This window comes from Eubalaena glacialis, chromosome 5, assembly GCF_028564815.1.
Source record: "Eubalaena glacialis isolate mEubGla1 chromosome 5, mEubGla1.1.hap2.+ XY, whole genome shotgun sequence".
In the NCBI taxonomy this organism is placed as follows: domain Eukaryota; kingdom Metazoa; phylum Chordata; class Mammalia; order Artiodactyla; family Balaenidae; genus Eubalaena; species Eubalaena glacialis.
Genome location: NC_083720.1, coordinates 140,383,706 through 140,407,280, shown reverse-complemented (window position 1 = coordinate 140,407,280; position 23,575 = coordinate 140,383,706). Strand labels below are relative to the sequence as shown.

At 40.0% G+C, this 23,575-nt stretch overlaps 1 protein-coding gene across 1 annotated transcript in view; it reads right to left on the bottom strand.

The window, feature by feature from the left end:
* Positions 1-23,575, bottom strand: part of UNC5C (unc-5 netrin receptor C) — a 393,314-nt gene that overhangs the window by 64,305 nt on the left and 305,434 nt on the right. Inside the window, exon 5 of the mRNA XM_061191703.1 lies at positions 4,763-4,943. Within this exon, the coding sequence (XP_061047686.1) occupies positions 4,763-4,943 (181 nt within the window). The remainder of the gene's footprint in view (positions 1-4,762; positions 4,944-23,575) is intronic.

Here is a 23,575-nt window from a genome sequence, read left to right as displayed (position 1 = left end):
AAGAGATAAAAAATAAAATGTGAATTAAACATGTGTGCATACACACAGAGACACACAAACCACACACAACACATAAAAGTGGTATCCCAAGTGACCATAAAAAAATCGAAAACTTCAAAGCTATAGGAGACCCTGGATATCATTTCACACATATATACAATGGAATATTACTCAGGCATAAAAAGAAATTGAGTTATTTGTAGTGAGGTGGATGGACCTAGAGTCTGTCATACAGAGTGAAGTAAGTCAGAAAGAGAAAAACAAATACCATATGCTAACACATATATATGGAATCTAAAAAAAAAAAAAAAAAAGGTTCTGAAGAACCTAGGGGCAGGACAGGAATAAAGATGCAGACGTAGAGAATGGACTTGAGGACATGGGGAGGGGGAAGGGTAAGCTGGGACGAAGTGAGAGACTGTCATTGACATATATACACTACCAAACGTAAAACAGATAGCTAGTGGGAAGCAGCCACATAGCACAGGGAGATCAGCTCGGTGCTTTGTGACCACCTAGAGGAGCGGGATAGGGAAGGTGGGAGGGAGACGCAAGATGGAGGAGATATGGGGATATATGTATATGTATAGCTGATTCACTTTGTTATAAAGCAGAAACTAACACACCATTGTAAAGCAATTATACTCCGATAAAGATGTTTAAAAAAATAAAATAAAATTGCATTGCAGAGCTGAAGAATCTAAGCAGAGATAAATAAAATGAATTATCAACATCTATTTACCTATTCAGAACACAGAGGACTGTGTTCTCTCCTTAGCCAGTGTTATTTAAAAAAAAATCCCCTTACCTAGTAAAGCTCCAAAAATTACTTCTGGCAACTTATCTCAAATAATATATGTTTACATCCTTATACCAAGGCTGTGAGTGGCTATGAAGCATGGGAACTGATAAAATCATTTAGTCTTTTCTTAATAACAGATGACTGATTATTTTTCTTTAGCATATGTAAACTTTATAACCTTTCAAGGACTTTTAGTTAGTTTCATTAATAAGTGAATCTAGTTTTTAAAGAAGTCTTGATAGCTGGATTTTTAACTAATTGAGTATCTATTTGAATGAATTAGCGATTAGTTGATGTAACTGAAATGGACACCTATTTTGTGTATAAAGGGTATTTACGGTGTTTGATGGAGCTGTCAGTATAGGTGCGATGATAAAACCTACTCCCTAACACTATGTTCACTACCTCTGGAGATCTTGCTCTAGAAAATACTCTGACATACTTTTGTATTTCAATATATGAGTCTGTGAAATTATTTTAATTAAGCAATTTCTAACAAAAATTATTTGCTGGTGGTAAAACACGGCACAACTAGTATATGTATCTGCTTCCTGATGGTGAAGAAGAGTGTTACTCAGATAACACAAGCCTTACATGTGAACATCATATTGCCGATCATCTCCTTCTCTAGAAACTTATGCAATAGACAATAATCATCAATGTGTTATACATACAGACATAGACTATTTTTCACTGGAGAGTTATTTTTTTATATAAAGATAAACTGAAATCAATTGTGATGTTCAATAACAGGAACATGGTAAACATGTATGTTCGTGAGATTGACTCCTAGGCAGCTATTGAAAATGACTGTATACATGCACCCTATGTTCACAGCAGCACTATTCACAATAGCCAAGACATGGAAACAACCTAAATGTCAATCGACAGGTGAATGGATAAAGAAGATGTACAGGGACTTCCCTGGTGGTCCAGTGGTAAAGAATCTGCCTTCCAACGCAGGGGACACGGGTTTGATCCCTCGTGGGGGAACTAGGACCTCACATGCCGTGGGACAGATAAGCCTGTGTGCTACAACTACTGAGCCTGTGCACCTCAATGAGAGAGCCCACGTGCTGCAAACCACAGAGCGCACATGCTCTGGAGCCTGCACACAACTAGAGAGAGAAAAACCCACATGCCACAACTAGAGAGAAGCCTGAGCGCCGCAATGAAGAGCCTGCATGCCGCAACAAAAGATCCCGTGTGCCGCAGCTAAGACCCAATGCAGCCAAAAAATAAATAAATAAAGGGGAAGAAAGGGCTAGCCATCACACCCTTATTTAAAAAAAAAGACGTGGCACATATACACAATGGAATACTACTCAGCCATAAAAAAGGACAAAATAATGGCATGTGCAGCAACATGGATGTACCTACAGATTATCATACTAAGTGAAATGAGTCAGAAAGAGAAAGATAAATACAATATTACTTATAGGTGGAATCTAAAATATGACACAAATGAACCTATCTATGAAACAGAAACAGAATAAGGGATATAGAGAAGAGACTTACGGTTGCCAAGGGGGAGGGGGGTGGGGGAGGGAGGGACTGGGAGTTTGGGGTTAGCAGATGCAAACTATTATATAGAGAATGGATAAACAACAAGGTCCTACTGTATAGAACAGGGAACTATATTCAATATCCTGTGATAAACCATAATGGAAAAGAATATGAAAAAGAATGTGTGTGTGTATATATATATATATATAACTGAGTCACTTTGCTGTACAGCAGTAATTAACACAACATTGTAATTTAATTATACTTCAACTAAAAAATAAATTTAAAAAAATGATGCTGTAGAAGTCTATTTAATAATACATGGATACTGCAACATTATGTTTTAAGTAAAAAAATATATTTAGAACCCTTATTTTAAAATCCTATTTATCCTAAGAAAATTCCAGTGGTATACATATCAATCTTTTTTAAAGCTACCTCTGGATGACAAAATGACAGGATTATAGGTATTTTTTTCTTTGAACGTTTTTCTGTGTTTCCCAAATTTTCTATAATGAATATATATTTGCAATCTAAAAATGATGCTAACAAAATTAAATATACACAACAGACTCTAAAATGAAATACTGATAACATATATATGTTTTTCTGTGGACTATTAGTGAGTCCAACCTATGAGCCTTGGACAACTTATTTTACGAGGCCATGAAAAGGACAAGCAGATGTTTGACAGGTAGAGTTGCATTTAGCATTCCAAAAAGCAATTTAATCCACTCAACTTCACAAAACTCCAAATGTCATGGAATTGTCAGTATAAATTGCTTACCAACACACTGGCAAGCCAATATCATAAACTTTTAGAGAAAGACAGGTCTTGAAGATCCTAGGCTTATTCCCTCATTTTACAGAGAAGGAGATACGGGCTCCGAGCATTCTGTTTAAGTGACCAACTGAAGGTCAGTTGGTGATAGAACTAGGCCTAGCACATAAGACTCCTGACCCCTAGTCCCATGCTGTTTTCTAAACTCAAAATGCTTTAGTTACTTGTGCTTGATTCTTCCTAAAGACAATGTTCAGCTTGTGCTTATGGATACTGAAAGCATGCCATACATAGGAAAAGAGATCTGCATGTATATTAAACATCTTTGTAATACATCTATTTAGAGTCTGCCTTCATTAGTTATTTATGACTGGTACAAGCTGTAGTGTGCCCCACTTCTCTTTTCCATTTCCAATGCTGTTAATTAAGTCGTTCAGAGAGTTTAGAAAAAGACAAAGTGGGAAACGTTTCATTGTGACTTAAGGAAATTTAACTTCAGAGTATTTAAAAAAAATATTATGCATCTGTAATGAAAATGACAGTTTTAAAGCATCACTACATTCAGCCTTTCGAACACATCACAGTGGTTTCTGTTCTCCTAACACCCTACAGCATGAGGACACATGCAGCCAAATGGCACTACTTGCAGGAAGCAAGGGCCATGAGCCACGTACTCGTGGCTGTCTTTCCTTCGTAGTCATTTAGACAAATCTCCTGGAGTGTCATTTAACACTGAAGCGGCCATGAAGAGCTTCCTTACATTCTAAGTGGTAGCCATGTCATTCCGGAGGTGGCAGAACCTCAAAGTATTTCTCAGGGTCCTTCAGTTTCCTCTGAGACAATAACTCATCAAGAATATGAAGACCTACTATGTATCTAACACTGTGAGAAATACATAAATTTATAGGGCTGTTCTCTTAGTCTACCAAGGAGCTTAAAAGCTTAGCTGGGGAGATGGAACGACTAGTGACATGATGAGAAGACCACTGAGTGCTAAAGCAGGCAGGGAGATAAAAGCATCACGTGCTGCAGCAAAATTGGGGGCAGAATCATTTAGTACTTCTGGAGAAATGATAGGCATAGAGATGAGATGGATTAGAAAGGGCCAGAGAGTGGAAGAGAAGCTTTCTGAAGAAGTCATCATGTTGAAACTTGCTACAGGGTTAGGATTAGGGCTGCGTGGCAACGGCAGCCCTTGTCTTCACTCTGGATGCCCCTGGTGGAGTGGAGAGCAAGTTCTAGGAAGTTAAAGTTGCTCTGAGGTGTTCGGAGAACATGTCAGCTCCCGTTGACTTGAGGTTTTGCCATCATTCTCCTGAGGCCCACAGAAAGAGCAGCAAGCTGCCTGAAGCATCTTCATCTTGGAACTCCCTCTACATCTCTGTAGTTCAGGCTGTGGAGAGCGGGAGGGCCTAGGGAAGCAGGGAACCATCCTGGCACTTGGGTAGATTTCCTTCACTTTCCTATAAACTGACTGACAAAGGACTAGGGATTTCTAAGTCTAGTTTCTCTACGAGTATCAGGAAAGCAGTTACACCTCACCGTCCACACGAGAAGCTGGAAGAGAGCCGCAAGGGGGATTGCAAAGGGGCCTCTTCACTTGGTATTTCAAGATTAAAATGAGAAACTGCAGTTTGACCTCAACTAGATTGAGACCCCAAGAGCTCACTCACCATAGACTATGACAGTTGCGGTTGTGCTCTTCCTCTTGGCGACAATGTTTTTGGCCACACAAGTATAGTTGGCAGTATCTGAGAGGCGGGCCTGCTTGATGATGAGGTTGTGATCAATAGTAATATAAAAATTCCGATCTTCAACAGGATCAATGATGTCTTCATTTTTCAACCATTCTACCTAAAGATGCACGAGAGAAACAGATAAATTCCCAGTATGGATCCCTTGATGGCTGTCTGTCCCAACTTTTGTTTTGCAGTGTGACTAACATTGTTCCACGCCATGAACTTCTGCAAACTGGAGGAAGTAACTTTCCGAGGTCACAGTAAGTATCACTCACCTGCCACACATGCTGATTCTGTCTGTACTACATTATTCTCAAATGTCAATGACCCGACTGGGAAATACAGTGTTCAAATTGTTTTCACTTTGCCCTCCAGGCAGGAATCGGGGATGTGCACTGCCAAGTTCAGAACCCAATCAAAAATAATAGGCTAAGCATTTCAGACTGAGCTCAAACCTTTTGCTATTTGATTTGTTTACTCTTGGCAACTTACCTGCTGCTTTTCAGCAAAGAATATAAGGACTATTAAAAAAGCTCAAAAGGCATCTTAGACATCGTGTACCTCTAATAAAACAACATTTGGATGATTTATGTGTAACATATGGATTAAATTCCCCTAAAAGTGCACTTACTTTAAAATATAGCAAACACATATTTAGAGATGTATCTAAGCCAAAATCTTGGGAGGAAAAAAAAAAAAAAGGTTTTCTACTAACTCTCAATATAATCTAAATAGCATATAAGTCATAGTCAAATCTCTCCTTTTGTCTATCTCTAGCATCAAATCTTTGGCTCATGGTTTGCTTCTGGAGAACCTGACCTAAGACATGACTGTTCAAAACTACTGAACTATTTTTCCTGTGCAAATATCAGTTTAGCAACAGCAATGTTTTCCTTACAGAATGAAAGGAAGGAAATGTATCTGTATAAGATGTCCTTATGAAGGATAAACTATTTCTTGTTCCATAAATTGCTTTTTTCCCCCTATGCACAGGTTTTTCCATAAAGCAAAACAACATTGATATTTACCACACTTAAACTTTCCTTTTGCATTAGTGTGGATACCCATACAAGTAACCTTTAGTGGTAGGGAGTCAACAGTATTGCCATTTTCAAAATCTTAAGGAGCTTCCCTTGCACCGCAAGAGGTCTGGAAATTAATCTCTAAATCTGTCAGTGGGCTGGATGTTACACAGCTCTAAATTACATCTAACACAGGGACTCTAAAACAATGCTTCCCTAATCCTTAGAAGAGAGGATAAAATTTAAAAGGAAAAATAAGATACAATCATCTGGAAATAAACATATGAGGATGTAGATAAGAGTAACTATTTGTAATGACATAAATTTTGAAATAGCTAAACAGTGTTGATATTTACACTAATGGAAGTGAGGAAGCGTGAAATCCATCTAAAATAGTGGAGTTTTAAAACATGCATTTTGTTTTCAATAAAGACAGCACATTCAGTCCTGGGCTTGGATATATTTGACGAGAGATGCACACACACTTGACCTGGATTTTCTCAAACTTCGGCCCTACATGTGTGGTAATATGATCTTGCTACAAGTGCAAGAGGAAAGGCAGCAAGATTCAGACTATTAGAAAACTGCTTGATGATAATTGAAAGCTGACATTAATATCTTCTGAAGCTAATCTTTACACAGATTATCTTTGCCGTTCGAAAGAAAGCTTTCCACTTACAGAAGGTCCTGTTGGACTCCCCTGATTTGTTCTTAGATCCCGTGTGTGTGTGTGTGTGTGTGTGTGTGTGTGTGTACACACACGCAATTTTCTTTCAAGGACCCATACCTTCTACTTTGCTTTGTGAAGGATGGCCCTCAGGCTCCTAGATGTTTTGCTTCTAAGTACCTAGGGGTTCACAGCTCCCCCCCAACTTTCTCCTTTGCTGTGACCTCACAGGTGTGGAAACAAGCCCTGTGTCCAATCAGGTTGGAACCTGAGTTGTTACTCTCCAGAGTTGCCCGGCAGGGTGCGCGCTGAAGCTACCTCCTTGAGACATCTCCTAAATGTATACTTTCTGGGCTCCTTCTTTTCTCTCCTGCTTGCTCCACCCACTTACAGGACTCTCCTGGGAGCACTTCTATAACAAACCATTTGCATTCAAACCTCTGCCTCGTGGTTTGCTTCTGGAGAACCTGATCTAAGTCAGGACTGTTCGAAACTATGGTTTCTTCTATGTACATAATAGTTAACGACAGTAATGCTATACTGATCGTAAATGACACAAAGAAATCCCAAGGGATACTGCAAACCACCTGTTTATTTGAAAAGTTTATTACGTGGAAGAAAAAAAGGATTCTGCACTGCTGGCAAAACATTTAAAAAGACCTGCGTGATTACTGGGTATATGATCTCTACTTTCTCATGCGTGACTCTGTTATTTTCCTCAGGTGTCTCTCATCAACATCGGAGCAGTGATTATGACCTGAGATTCGAGGGCCCCTAGAAATGCTGAGGCAGTACCCCTGGACCCTGTGAGGGACATGGCCCTCCTCCCCTAATTCTGGCTTTCACCCAGGGAAGCTCTGCTTCGATTTATTCTCTACACTGGGCTTGCCTGTATGCCTTTGTTTGAAGAAACAATGACGTCTTCAGAGAGAAAAGAGCTGTAGGAATGAAGAAAGGACCCAAGGACTCAGGCTTTTAGCAAGATGCCCCCCTCCCAGTTCCCTATGCCCCAGAACTCCCAGTCTCGTCACCAAGTCCTGTTTTGAGACCTGATCTCCAGGAGAAGCTCAGGTCTGGACCACAGGTCATCACTCACCTCCTGCCCTAGAATCACCATCTTGCTCAGCACGTCTCCATCACCCACCCTCCAAAACTTTTGAAACCCTTCCTCACTACCTTGGAACACGGCACCAACATCTTCCAAAATTTCAACCTCTGTTTAGATTGTTTTCTTCGCTTTTCTCTAACTAAATCCTAGCTCTTCATGATGCTGCTCTTTCTTCTAGAGTCCTCTCAAGTGGGGGATGTTTGATTTCCCAAACCCAACGTACCACGAGGCCTGGGGATTCAGTAAGTGTCCTCCTTGATCCACAATGTCTGCTCTACCTTCGCATCCTTGCAGTGAAACGTGGCTGTGCAAAGCCATGTTGAGTGGCGTAATCTTACGTTCATGATGACAGAACTCAAGTGGGCCCTAAATTCTGCCAAAAGATGGTATGATATTTTCATCGTCTGTTCACTGTTCCACACTCCTAGACAGCTATTTCACACCTTCTCCTCTCTGCTTAAACACTACCTCCCCCGCTATCCTCACTTTCGGCCAGTGACCAAGATTTCCACGTCACAGAGAAAACTGATAATCACCAGACATCTCCCAAAGCTCCCACTACCCACCTACCACCCCTGTTCTGCACCCTCCCTCCTGTTACTAGGGCAGCTCTCTGCTCCTATGTGTCACCTCTCACTTGTCTGCATCCCATTCCTGTTCTCTTACTCAAGGGCAAGCCCCAGAAATTCTCCTCTCTCTCTTACATCATTAATTTCCCACTACACAGAATCATTTCCACCAGCATACAGACACGTGGTTACTTTTCACAACTTAAAAGTAAATCCCTCCCCACTCATTTCTGCCTTTAGTCACCCCCACGTTCCTCTGCTCACCTTAAAAGATGCCGTGGAATACTTGTTTGTACATTCTCTCCATTTCCTGTCCTCTTCATCTCTGCTGAATCCACGCTAATTCACACTGACCTCCACTGTTAGAACTGCTCTCTTTCAAAGGTACCAATTCCTTTCACTTTGTTAGATGGACTGCTGAGGTTTTAGTACTTGACTTACTTGACTCAGCAGCAGCATCTGACCCCATCGGTTTCTCCCTCCTCCTCGCCTGCTTTCTCCAGATGGGGCACTTTCTTAGTTTTTGTCCCATCTCCCCCCATTCCCCCACAGCTTCCTTGGGCTTAGGTCTGTTCTCCCTGGGTAGCTCTGTCCTTGGACCTCTTCTTTTTTCTATTTTCCATCCCTTCTTGGTGAGCTCATCCAGTCTCATGCAGATGACTCCTAAATTTATCTCCAGTCTAGACCCCGTCCTTGAACTTCAGACTCATATATCCAACTGCCTTCTTGCAACTCCACTGGGTTGTCTTATAATGACCTCCCGAACTGCCCTCCAAACCTGTTCCTCCCACAACCGTACCCGTCTCAGTTAAGGCCAACTCCATCCTTCTAGTAACTTAGACAGAAACCTCAGGCTTGGCCTTGACTCCTCTCTTCCTCTCCCCTTTGCTGATCTGATGTCAGAGCAGCATATCAGAATCTAACCACTTCTTGTCCCCTCAGCACCACTCCCTTCCCCGAGCAGGTCACCATCATTTCTCTCCTGGATTACTGCAACAACTTTCTGTCTGCATCTTTGCTTTTCCCCTTGGTCCTAACATCTACTCTCAACGCAGCACAGTGATTCTTAAGCCCTAAGTCAGATCACGCTACACCTCACCTCCAACCCTCCAGTGGCTCCCAGTATTACTCAGTGTCAACCCCAAATCCTTACGAGGACCCACAAGGTCCTGCATCACCAGGAACCCTGACCTCTCTGAGACCACCTAGTTTACTCTCCCCCTTTCTCTCATCTTTCTAGATGCTGACTCCTTTGCCGGGTCTTACGCACATCAGGGGCGCCCCTGCCTTGGGGATGCTGAGTCTGCTGGGGCACCTGCCTGGAATAATCTTTCCCCCAAGAAGTCTGCTCTCTTCTCTCCTTCAGGTCTTTACTCAGATGTCACTTCCTAATCAAGCTTTAAAACTGCAACATCTCTCTCTGCGCATGCCTGCAATCTCTCACTCTCTTTTATTTTCTTCATCTCATATAGTCTGTACTTTACTTGTTAGCTGTCTCCTCTACCAGCATGTAAGCTCCACGGATTTGGGTCTATTTTTTGAACACTGTTATAGCCCCGTGGCCTGGAATGGGCAGACAGTAGGTGCTTAATTAGTATTTGCTAAATGTATGAACAAAACAACACATGTAGTAGGGTCAAGTCTGCTCTACATGTTTTTAGGTCTCCATAAGGTTGGTGCTTTAACTGTCAAATTTAATAATGAATATATATGGTGAGAGCAATTTTAAACATCCCTTCTAGCTAAGTTCTGCTGGAGATTAAGAACACAAATCTCCACTGCCTAAGATCAAATCCTACAGAGCTGGCCTGGCCTCCAAGTAGACTCATTGGAGAAATCATGACATAGAAGAGGGCCTCTGGAATGATGCTAGGAGACCTCCAGTGTTTCACTGCCATTTATGAGTCTAAAGTGTCCACTGGCCAACATGTTTTAACTAAGGCATCTTTGAAAATGGAACTTTCTCTAGCCCACATTATACCTGTATGTCTGCTGCAGAATTTTAAGGTGTTTGAGTAATTACTGCGGAATTTCATCTAGTAAGCACAGAATCTAGGTGATCACAGTAAACCTGAGACTGTAACACAGCTTCCCAAGAACTTTCAATTTCAATAAACAAAGACGCACCTTGTTATTTCAATTCCATTCCGCAAACACTGAGTACGTACTATGTACTATGCATCGTGTCAAGTGTTGGGGGATAAAGGGGAACATCAAATAAGTGTTTCCCTGTGGCATTCGCTACATAAGAAGACAAACCTATAAACTAGTAATTACAATGTGACAGAGAAACAACAGACATGTGCAAGGATGGAAGCAAATCGGGGTTCAAATTATGTGAGGAGAGGACATTTGAGAAGGAGACATCTGAACCAGTTTCTCAAGGATGGAGTTAAGCTTGTTGGGAAGACAAAGGAAAGTGTGGGATGAAGGATGAAGAGGATATTTCAGGAAGAGGAAGCAGCACACAGGCTTGAATCCTCCTGGGACGCCTGAGCACTGGACAGTGGTCTTCGCTGCACAGCCAGGGGAAGCGGAACAAGGATGGAGAAGCTGCTTTCAGGAAATCACTGAGGGACTCCCACGCTGTGATCCACTGAAGGGTTTAAAGAGAAGAGGCATTACGATGCTTTGCTTTAAGAATGACTATTTTAGGGGGCCGTGTGGATTACCAGGGAGGCACAGTGGAAGCTGGAAACCAGTTAAAAAGGACACTGTCGTAGTCCTGGTGAAAGACCATGAAGACTGAATTAAGGAAGGACCAAGGGGACTGGGGAGAAAAGAATGGATACAGAAAGTAATTTGAAGGGGCAAGGGATATGGCAGAAGAGCTGCCTGTATGTGGAAAGGAGGGGGCAAGACAAAACCATCTCGTTTCTGGCGTGGGGACCTGTGTGTAGATCAGGGATAAAGGAGGCAGACAAGATTTAAGGGCTGAAAGGATAATGATGAGTCGATTTGGCTGATCTTACAAGGAATCCAGATAGTACAGCATGATTCTCTACAACAGCTAAATTGCTCAAAATTCTCCAGTTATTTCCATGAAAAGGGTGATTTTTTTCCTCTAAAGTTTTGAAATACAAAAATAACAACAATAAAACCCTCATTACTTCTGCTTCTCTTAGATCATAGCACTAAGAACAGAAAACAGATATTGATTAAAAGGATAAAACAACATTTATTCCCATTTTGGTTAATTAAATACTCAGGAGGGGATGTATGGGAGGGAAAACAATGTGTGAGAATAATTCTGTTTATTGTGTAAAGGGTTGTCTGAATCAGCAAGATAAATCAATATAAAACCTTACAGATTTATTCTTTTATTGAAAATATATATCCTTTTCATGCAGTATCTCCAGAACTCAACACCATCAAATAAAGTGACACTCTTCCATTTGAAGTAATTTTACAGTGAGTCTCCTTACATAAACTGTATGTAAAATCCCAAGAAACAATACAGTATCTTTTGTAGTGCTAGAAATTAATTGTATTGAGTATTTAATTATACTTTTGCAATGCTACTTATTTGTAAGCTAATCTTGGTTAATCAGGAGTCAGTCCTTGGGTCTGGCCTCTGAATTCTGTTCATATTTTGTTCATTTCAGTGCTTCTTGTTGACTTCACCCTGAGACTTGGCTTCTTCTCACCCCTCCCATTTAGCAAACCATTTGATTTATACGAGGGAGAAGTCTTTCTGAGTTAGAAGTTATTTTTAGCTATGTATAAAACATTCAAAAAGAGAGAAAAATAGGTTGAAGTTCAGAAAACAATAAAAGGCTTCGCCCATAAACCATAACTTGTCAGGGTTGCAGCGAGGCAAAGCACTGTTTCTGTCCTTGTGGCTCAGTAACTGCGGTCTTTTCAATAATTTGGAGCATATTTGAAGTAATTTACTCAAGTATTTATGAAGACATAGGATTTTGTTAACAGGTAATAAAAATAATTATGAGGAAATGTTAGGACATCCTGTTTGCATATTTGGGTGCTGTTTGGTATTGATTATCCCATTGTGTGCCACTGAGAATCTTACTGTAAGAAGCAGTTCCTCCAGTACCAGATAAGAGGGCTGCTCTCAGGCCAGACTGCCTGGGTTCAAAACCCATTTCTGTGCCTCTCTTGGGCAAATTTCTTTTCTTCTATGTGCCCCAGAGTCCTCATTTATAACATGAGGATAATTATAAAACTGATTCCATAAGGTTTTTGAGGATCAAATGAGTTAATACACAAATTACTTAGTGCTTGGCATATAGTCAATATTCTTAAATTATTATTAATATTACATTAAGAATATTCTACAGGAGCTGGGACAAAATCCAAACAACTCTACAAAAAAACAGAGAAGTGGCATTCATCTAAAAACAAAAAGGAAAGGAGAGATCACAATGGTGGAGAGCAGGAGGATGTGGAGTTCACCTCCCCCCATGAACACGTCAAAAACACACCTACACGTGGAGCAATTCTCACTGAAAACAAACTGGAGACTGGCAGAAAGACTCTTGTACCGCCAAGGCTATAAGAAAGATCCTCACAGAATCGAGTAAGAAGGGAAGAGAAGCACGATCAGGTCAGGACCCGTGCCCCTGGAAGGGGACATAGAGAAAAAGGGAGATGACAAGGAGAAAGATCTGCCCTAGGGAGCGGGCAGTTCAAGCCACATTATCGGGTGCCCCAGCCCTAGGGTCCAACAGTGGGAAGACAGGTCCCCTTAGCTGGTTTGAAAACAAGTGGGACACACAGGAGGGCTATAAGGCCCCTAAACTCTGCTTGTGAAGACTGTGCACATGCTTCCTTACCCCCAGGAACCAGGCAGAAGCAGCAGACTGGAACTGCCTGGGCCTCGGCCAGTCTCCTGCGACTGCCCCAGCACATGCCGACATCTGCGCCAAGCACACCTGCTCCGGCTCCTCCTACAGCTCCACCCTAGGAGCACGGCACGGCCCCACCCTAGGAGCACGGCACGGCCCCACCCTAGGAGCACGGCACGGCCCCACCCTAGGAGCACGGCACGGCCCCACACTAGGAGCACGGCACGGCCCCACACTAGGAGCACGGCTCGGCCCCACCCTAGGAGCACGGCACGGCCCCACCCTAGGAGCACGGCACAGCTCCACACTAGGAGGAGTGCCGCAGTGGCCGAGGGGAGCGCACAGCTGTGAAAGACAGAGCTGACGGGGACCCAGAACGCATCTGAATGGGGCGAGGGCAGCCACTGCCGGTGCTTGCAGAGGCAGCGCACAGGGAGTGGTCCTGGGCCCTGCATGGGGCTGGAGCCACCACAGCCTGTGCCCCAACCACACCAAGTACCCACTTCTCTTGCTCCAGCACTGCTCCCCAGTGGGGTGAGGGTGCAGGTGCCGGGAGGGGAGAGAGCAGATGCTTAGAGGAAATGGAACCAGCTGGGAACTGACCCTCAAGGTTTCTGCTCCAGCAACTTGGGACCTGCCTCTGCCCCTAATAAGGTGGTGTTGGCCACAGAGCAGAGGAGAAACCCCAGCTCACACTTGGCTCTGGCTCTAGCACCTCCATCTCAGCCCCACCTCCTACAAAGGTGAAAGCTGCCATACCCTCAGGGAAGATGTGAGTCATAATCATGTCAGATCCAGCTCTTCCACCAAAGCCACTGGGCACAAACATATTGTATAGGGATGTTCCCATACAAGAACACTACTTCAAAACCAGAATAGGTAATTGTTTCACCTAATACCATAGAGACAGAGAAAGTTAAGCAAAATGAGAAGAGAGAGAAATCTTTTTCAAATAAAAGAATAAGAGAAAAACCCTGGAAAACCAAGCAATGAAACAAATAAATAATTTATCAGATAAAGAGTTCAAAGCATTGGTCATGAGAATGCTAACTGAATTAGGGAAAATAACAGGTGAACACAATGAGAATTTTAACAAAGAACTAGAAAATAAAAAAGAACCAGTCAGAATGTAAGAATACAATAACTGAAATGAAAAACACACTACAAGGAATTAACAGCAGACTAAGTGATACAGAAGAATGCATAAGTGATCTAGAAGACAGAATGGAAATCACCCAATCAGAACAACAAAAAAAAATTTTTAATTAAAGTAGTTTAACAGACCTTTGAGACAACAAGTGTACCAATACGAGAATTATAGGGGGCCCAGAAGGTGAGGAGAGAGAGAAAAGGACTGAAAATGCATTTGATGAAATTATTGCCGAACACTTCCTGAACCTGAAGAAGGAAACAGATATTCAGATACAGACAAACCCAAACAGACCCACACCAAGACATGTCATAATTAAAATGGTAAGCGTTAAAGAGAGTTCGAAAGGCAGCAAGACAAAAAAATCATATACAAGGGAACCTCCACAAGGCTATTAGCTGATTTTCCTGCAGAAACATTGCAGGCCAAAAGGGTGTGGCATGATATATTTAAAGTGCTGAAAGACAAAAACCTCCAACTTAGGATACACTATCCAACAAGATTATAATTCAGAATTGAAGGAGAGATAAAGAACTTCTCGGAAAGCAAGAACTAAGGAGTTCATCAGTGCTAAACCTACCCTAAAAGAAATGTTAAAGGGTCAGTGAAAAGACTACAACAATTAGTAAGAATCTAAAGGAAAAGAAAAATCCCACGAGTAAAGGCAAATATATAGTAAAGGCTATGGATCAACCACTTAAATAAGCTAGTACGAAGACTAAAAGAAAAAAAAAAATTAAATCCAGTATAACTACAGCAGACACTGAAGAGAAAAACATAAAGATGTAAAATATGACATCAAAAACATGACATGTGAGGGAGAGGAATAAAAAAATGTAGATATTTTGGAATGGTTTTGAACTTAAATGACTGTTATTTTAAAAGAAGTAGATATAGTTATAGGTCAACATATATGGACCAAATGGTTACCACAAATCAAAACCTACAACAAATACACAAAAGCCAGAGAGAAAGGAACACCAGCATACCAATAAAGAAAATTATCAAACCACAAGAGAAGAAACTAAAAGAAGAACAGAGAAGAACTACAAAAACAACCAGAAAAGAAGTAACAAGGGTACAGAGACAAAATGGTGGAGTAGAAGGACATGAGCTCCCCTCTTCTTACAAAAACACCAAAATTACAACTAACTGCTGAACAACCACTGACAAAAAAATGCTGGAACCTACAAAAAAAGACACCCTACATCCAAAGACAAAGAAGAAGCCACAAGACAGTAGGAGGGGCACAATTGTGATAAAATCAAATCCGATTCCTACTGAGTGGGTGACCAACAAACTGGAAGATAATTATACCACAGAAATTCTCCCACAGGAGTGAACGTTCTGAGCTCCACATCAGGTTCCCCAGCCTTGGGGTCTGATAACAGGAAGAGGAGTCCCCAGAGAATCTGGCTTTGAGGTTACCAGGGTTTCATCACAGAAATTCCACAGGACTGGGGGAAATGGAAACTCCACTATTGGAGGCCGCAAATAAGGTCTCGTGTGCACCAGGACTCAGGGTAAAAAGCAGTGACCTCATATGAGACTGAGCCAGACCTACCTGCCAGTATTGGAGGGTCTCCTGTGGACATGGGGGGCGACTATGGCTCACTGAGGGGACAAAGACACAGGCGGCGGTAGTTCTGGGATGTACTCATTGGTGTGAGCCCTCCTGGAGGCTGCCATTTTCTCACCAGGACCTGACCCCACTCAACAGCATGTGGGCTCCAGTGCTGGGATGCCTCAGGCCAAATGGCTGAAAGGCTGGGAACACATTCCCACCTATCAGCAGGTGGGCTGCTTAGAGTCTTCCTGAGCACACAGATGTCCCCTAAACACACCCCTCAACATGGCCCAACACACCAGAGGGACAAGATCCAGCTCCACTCAAAACTGGGGAGGAAACAGTCCTTCCCACCAGGAAACCTGCACAAGCCTCTTGGACAGCCTCATTCACCAGAGGGCAGAGAGAAGAAGCAAGGACAACTACAACCATGCAGCCTGTGGAACGGAAACCGCAATCACAGAAAGTTAGACAAAATGAGATAGCAGAGGATTATGTGCCAGATGAAGGAACAAGATAAAACCCCAGAAGAACAACTAAGTGAAATGGAGATAGGCAATCTACCTGAAAAAGAATTCAGAGTAATGATAGTTAAGGTGATCCAAGATCTCAGAAAAAGAATAGAGACACAGATCAGGAAGATACAAGAAATGTTTAACAAAGACCTAGAAGAACTAAAAAACGAACATAGATGAACTATACAATAACTGAAATGAAAAATACACTGGAAGGAATCAACAGCAAAATAACTGAGGAAGGATAATTGAGCTGGAAGACAGAAGAGTAGAAATCACTGCCACAGAACAGAATAAAGAAAAAAGAATGAAAAGAAATGATGACAATCTAAGAGACCTCTGGGACAAAAATAAATGCACCAACATTCAAATATGGGGGTCCCATAAGGAGAAGAGAGAGAAAAAGGACCTGAGAAAATATTTGAAGAGATAATAACCTGAAAACTTCCATAACATGGGAAAGGAAACAATCACCAAAGCCCAGGAAGCACAGAGTCCCAGGTAGGATAAACCCAAGGAGGAACACATCGAGACACACAGTAATTAAATTGATAAAAAATAAAGACAAAGAAAAAAATTAAAAGCAACAAGGAAAAAGCAACAAATAACATACAAGGGAACTTCCATAAGGTTATCAGCTGATTTCTCAGTAGAAATCTGCAGGCCAGAAAGGAATGGCATGATATATTTAAAGTGATGAAAGGGAAGAACCTACAACCAAGAATACTCTACCTATCAAGGCTCTCATTCAGATTCGACAGAGAAATCAAAAACTTTACAGACAAACAAAAGCTAAGAGAATTCAGCACCACCAGACCAGCTTTGCAACAAATGCTAAAGGAACTTCTCTAGGAGGAAGAGAAAAGGCCCCATCTACAAACAAGAAAATTACGAATGGAAAAGCTCAGCAGTAAAGACAAACAGTAAAGGTAGGAAATCATCCACACACAAATATGATATCAAAACCAGCAATTGTGAGGAAGAGGGCACAAATGCAGGATACTGGAAATTCATTTGAAATTAAAAGAACAGCAACTTCAAACAATCTTATTTATATACACATTGCTATATCATAACCTCATGGTAACCACAAACCAAAAATCTACAATAGATACACACACAAAAGAAAAAGTAATCCAAACACAACACTAAAGTCAGTCATCAAATCATAAGAGAAGAGAACAAAAGAGGAAGGAAAGAAAAAAAAACTTACAAAAACAAATCCAAAACAATTAACAAAACGGCAATAAGAACATACATATCAATAACTACCTCAAATATAAATGGATTAAATGCTCCAACCAAAAGACATAGATTGGCTGAATGGACACAAAAATAAGACCCATATACATGATGTCTACAAGAGACCCACTTCGGACCTAGGGACGCATACAGACTGAAAATGAGGAGATGGAAAAAGATATACCATGCAAATGGAAATCAGAAGAAAGCTGGAGCAGAAATACTCATATCACAAAATAGACTACAAAATAAAGACTGTTACAAGAGATAAAGAAAGACACTACATAATAATCAAGGGATCAATCCAAGAAGATATAACAATTGTAAACATATATGCACCCAACATAGGAGCACCTCAATAAATAAGAAAAATACAAACAGCCATAAAAGAAGAAATCGAAAGTAACACAATAATAGCTGAGACTTTAACACCCCACTTTAATCAATGGATAGATCATCCAGACAGAAAATCAATAAGAAAACATAGGCCTTAAATGACACATTAGACCAGATAGATAGACTTAAGTGATATTTAGAGCATTCCATCCAAAAGCAGCAGAATACACATTCTTCCCAAGTACATGGAACATCCTCCAGGATGATCACATGCTGGGCCATGAAGTGAGCCTCGGTAAATTTAAGATAATTGAAATCATACCAAGCATCTTTTCCAAACACAACACTATGAGATTAGAAATCACCTACAAGAAAAAAAAAAAAATGTAAAACACACAAACACATGGAGACTACAAAATATGCTACTGAACAACCAATGGATCACTGAAGAAATCAAAGAGGAAATCAAAAAATACCTAGAGACAAATGAAAACGAAAGCACAATGATCCAAAACCTATGGGACATGGCAAAAGCAGTTCTAAGAGAGAAGTTTATAGCAATACAATCTTACTTCAGGAAACAAGAAAAATCACAAATAAAGAACCTATCCTTACACCTAAAGCAACTAGAGAAAGAAGAACAAACAAAACCCAAAGTTAGTAGAAGGAATGAAAGCATAAAAATCAGAGCAGAAATAAATGGAAATAGAAATGAAGAAAACAATAGAAAAGATCAATGAATCTAAAAACTGGTTCTTTGAAAAGATAAAAATTGAAAAACCTTTAGCCAGACTCATCAAGAAAAAAAAGGAAGAGGACTCAGATCAATAAAATTAGAAATGAAAACAGAGAAGCTACAACGGACACCACAGAAATACAAAGGATCATAAGAGACTACCACAAGCAACCATATGCCAATTAAATGGACAAATTGGAAGAAATGGACAAATTCTTAGATAGGTACAATCTCCCAAGACTGAACCAGGAATAAACAGAAAATACAAACAGACCTATGACAAATACTGAAATTGAAACTGTGATTAAAACACTTCCAACAAACATAAGTCCAGGACCAGATAGCTTCACAGGTTAATTCTATCAAACATTCTGAGAAGAGTTAACACCTATCCTTCTGAAACTATTCCAAAAAATCGCAGACAAAGGAACACTCCCAAACTCATTCTATGAGCCTACAATCACCCTGATACCAAAACCAGACAAAGATATCACACACAAAAAGGAAAATTACAGGCCAATATCACTGATCAACATAGACACAAAAATCCTCAACAAAATACTAGCAATCCAAATCCAACAATACTTTAAAAGGATCATACACCATGATCAAGTGGGATTTATCCCAGGGATGCAACAAGGAGTTTTCATTATCCCCAAATCAATCAATGTGACACAACACATCAACAAACTGAAGAATGAAAACCATATGATCATCTCAATAGATGAAGAAAAAGCTTCTGACAAAACCCAACACCCAATTACGATAAAAACTGTCTAGAAAGTGGACACAGAGAGAACATACCTCAACGTAATAAAGGCTATATATGACAAACCTACAGCTAACATCATACTCAATGGTGAAAATGTAAAAGCATTTCCTCTAAGATCAAGAACAAAACAAGGATGTCCACTCTTGCCACTTTTATTCAACGTAGTATTGGACGTTCTAGCCACTGCAATCAGAAAAGAAAAAGAAATAAAAGGAATCCAAACAAGAAAAGAAGAAAAACTGTCACTGTTTGCAGATGACAGAATACTACACATAAAAATCCTAAAGACGCTACCAGAAAACTACTAGAGCTCATCAATGAATTTGGCAAAGTTGCAGGTTACAAAATTAATACACAGGAATCTGTTGCATTTCTGTACACTAACAATGAAAGATCAGAAAGAGAAATTCAAGAAACTATCCCATTTACCATCACATCAAAAAGAATAAAATACTTAGGAATCAACTTACCTCATGAGACAACCTGTACTCCAAGAACTATAGGACACTGATGAAAGAAATCGAAGACAACACAAAAAAATGGAAAGATATACCATGTTCTTGGATTGGAAGAATCAATACTGTCAAAATGATTATACTGCCCAAGGCAATCTAGAGATTTAATACAATCCCTATCAACTTACCAATGACATTCTTCACAGAACTAGAACAAAAAAAATCTTAAAACTCGGATGAAGACACAAAAGACCCCAAATAGCCAAAGGAATCCTGAGAAAGAAAAATGGAGCTGGAGGAATCAGGCTCCCTGACTTCAGACTATATATACTACAAAGCTACAGTCATCAAAATAGTATGGTACTAACACAAAAACAGAAATATAGATCAATGGAACAGGATAGAAAGCCCAGAAATAAACCCATGCACGTATACTCAATTAATCTATGACAAAGGAGACAAACCTATATAATGGAGGAAAGACATACTCTTCAACAAATGATGCTGGGAAAACTGGACACCTGCATGTAACAAAAAAGGAAATTAGAAAACTCTTAAACACCATACATAAAAATAAACTCAAAATGGATTAAAGACCTAAATGTAAGACTGGATACTAAAAAAACTCTTAGAGGAAAACATAGGCAGAACACTCTCTGACATAAATCACAGAAAGATCTTTTTAGGTACATCTCCTGGAGCAATGGAAATAAAACCAAAAATAAACAAATGGGACTTAATTAAACTGAAAACCTTTTGCACAGCAAAGAAAAACATAAACAAAACAAAAAGACAACCCACAGAATGAACTAGAACAAATAATCCTAAATGTTTCATGGAACCACAAAAGGCTCTGAATAGCCAAAGCAATCTTGAGAAAAAAGAACAAACCTGAAGGTATCATGCTCCCTGACTTCAGACTATACAACAAAGCTACAGTAATCAAAACAGTATGGACAACCAATATATGCTGGAGAGGGTGTGGAGAGAAGGGAATCCTCCTACACTGTTGGTGGGAATGTAAATTGGTACAGCCATTATGGAGAACAGTATGGAAGTTCCTTAAACTAAAAACAGAGCTACCATATGATCCAGCAATCCCACTCCTGGGCATATATCTGGAGAAAAGCATGGTTCGAAAGGATACATGCACCCCAATGTTCACTGCAGCACTGTTTACAATAGCCAAGGCATGGAAGCAATCTAAATGTCCATAGAGAGATGAATGGATAAAGAAGATGTGGTACATATCTGCAATGGAATATTACTCAGCCATAAAAAAGAACAAAATAATTCCATTTGCAGCAACATGGTTTGACCCAGATATTGTCATACTGTGTGAAGTGAGACAAAGAAAAATATCATATGATACTGCTTTTATGTGGAATCTAAAAAGAGACTACAAGTGAACTTATCTACAAAACCGAAATAGAGTTACAGATGTAGAAAATAAACTTATGGCTACCGGGGGGGGGGGCGTGGGGGCTAAAAATTGGAAGACTGGTATTGACACATACACATTACTATATGTAAAACAGATAATTAAGAAAGACCTAGTGTATAGCACAAGCAACTCTACTCAGTACTCTGTAATGGCCTATATGGGGAAAGAATCTAAAATAAGTGTGGATATATGTATTTGTATAACAGAGTCACTTTTCTGTACACCTGAAACTAACAAAACATTGTTAATCAACTATACTCCAATATAAAATAAAAATTTTAAAAAAAAGTAACAAAATGGCAATAAGAACATACCTATCAATAACCACTTTAAATGTCAATGGACCAAAGGCTCCAATCAAAAGACGTAGGGTGGCTGACTGTATATAAAATACAAGAACCACTGATATGCTATTTAAAAGACACTTCAGAGCTAATCACACACAGACTGAAAGTGAGGGGATGGAAAAAGATATTTCATGCAAATGGAAACAACAAGAAAGTAGGGGCTGCAATACTCATATCAGGCAACACAGACTTTAAACCAAAGTCTATAAGAAAAGTCACAGGGCAGTGTATTATGAAAAGGGGATCAATGCAAGAAGAGGATATTATACTCATCATTATATATGCATGTAAGATAGGAGCATGAAAATATATAAAACAAATATTAACAAACATAAAGGGAGAAACTGACAATAAAACAGTAATTGTAGGGAACTTTAACAGCCCACTTATATCAATGGACAGATCATCCAGACAGAAAGTCAATAAGGAAACAGCCATCTTAAATGACACAACAGACCAGGTGGACTTAATAGGTATCTGTGGGATATTCCATACAAAAACAGCAGAATACACATTTTCAAGTGCATACAGAACATTCTCCAGGAAAGATCACATTCTAGGCCACAGAACAAGTCCCACCAAATTTAAGAGGATAGAAATTATATCAAGCATTTTTCTGACTACAACAATATGAAACTAGAAATCAACTACAGTAATTACAATGGGAAAAACACAAAAATGTGGAGACTAAACAAAATGCTACTACAAAACCAGTGGGTCAATGAATAAATCACAGAGGAAAACAGAAAATACCTTGAGACAAATGAAAACAAAACTTACCAAAACAACTTTCCAAAATCTACAGGATGCAGGAAACGCAGTTCTAAAAAGGAAGTTTACAAATAATTAAGGCCTTTCTCAAAAAACAAGAAAAACCTCAAGTAAACAAACTAATTTACCATCTAAGGAATTAGAAAAAGAACAAATAAAGCCCAAAGTCAGCAGAAAGATATAATAAAGATTAAAGAGGAAATTTTTTAAAATATTTATTAAAAAGAGATAGAAAAGATCAATGAAACCAAGAGCTGTTTTTTCCAAAAGATAAACAAAACTGATAAACCTTTAACCAGGCTCATCAAGAAGGAGAGGGAGCACCCAAACAAAATAAGAAATGAAAAAGGAGAAATAACAACCAATACAACAGAGATACAAAAAAAGTCATAAAAGAACACTACAAACGGTTATATGTCAACACATTGGACAACCCAGAAGTAACAGATAAATTTCTGAAAATATACAATCTTCCAAAACTGAAACAGGAAGAAACAATCTGAACAGACCAATCACTAGCAGTAAAACTGCATTTTTAAAAACAAAACAAAAAACCTTCCCAGCAAACAAAAGTCCAGGACCAGATGCCTTCATAGGGGAATTCTGCCAAACATATAAAGAAGAGCTAATACCTACCCTTCTCAAAGTAGTCCAAAAATTTGAAGAGGTGGAAACACTCCCAAATTCATTGTATGAGGCCGCTATGACCCTAATACCAAAACCAGACAAAGACACTACAAGAAATTACAATACCTCTGAGATTATAGATGCAAAAATTCTCAACAAAATATTAGCAAACTGAATTCAACAATATATACAAAGAATCATACACCATGATGAAGTGGGATTTATTCCAGTGATGTAAGGATGATTCAGTACCTGCAAATCAATGTGACATACCACATTAGCAAGAGGAAGGATAAAAATCACATGATCATCTCAACAGACACACAAAAAGCATTTCACAAATTTCAACAACCATTCATGATAAAAACTATCATCAAAATTGGTATGGAAGAAATATATCCCAATATAATAAAGACCATTTATGAGGGGCTTCCCTGGTGGCGCAGTGGTTGAGAGTCTGCCTGCCAATGCAGGGGACACGGGTTCAAGCCCTGGTCTGGGAAGATCCCACATGCCACGGAGCAAATGGGCCCGTGAGCCACAACTACTGAGCCTGCGCATCTGGAGCCTGTGCTCCGCAACAAGAGAGGCCGCGATAGTGAGAGGCCCACGCA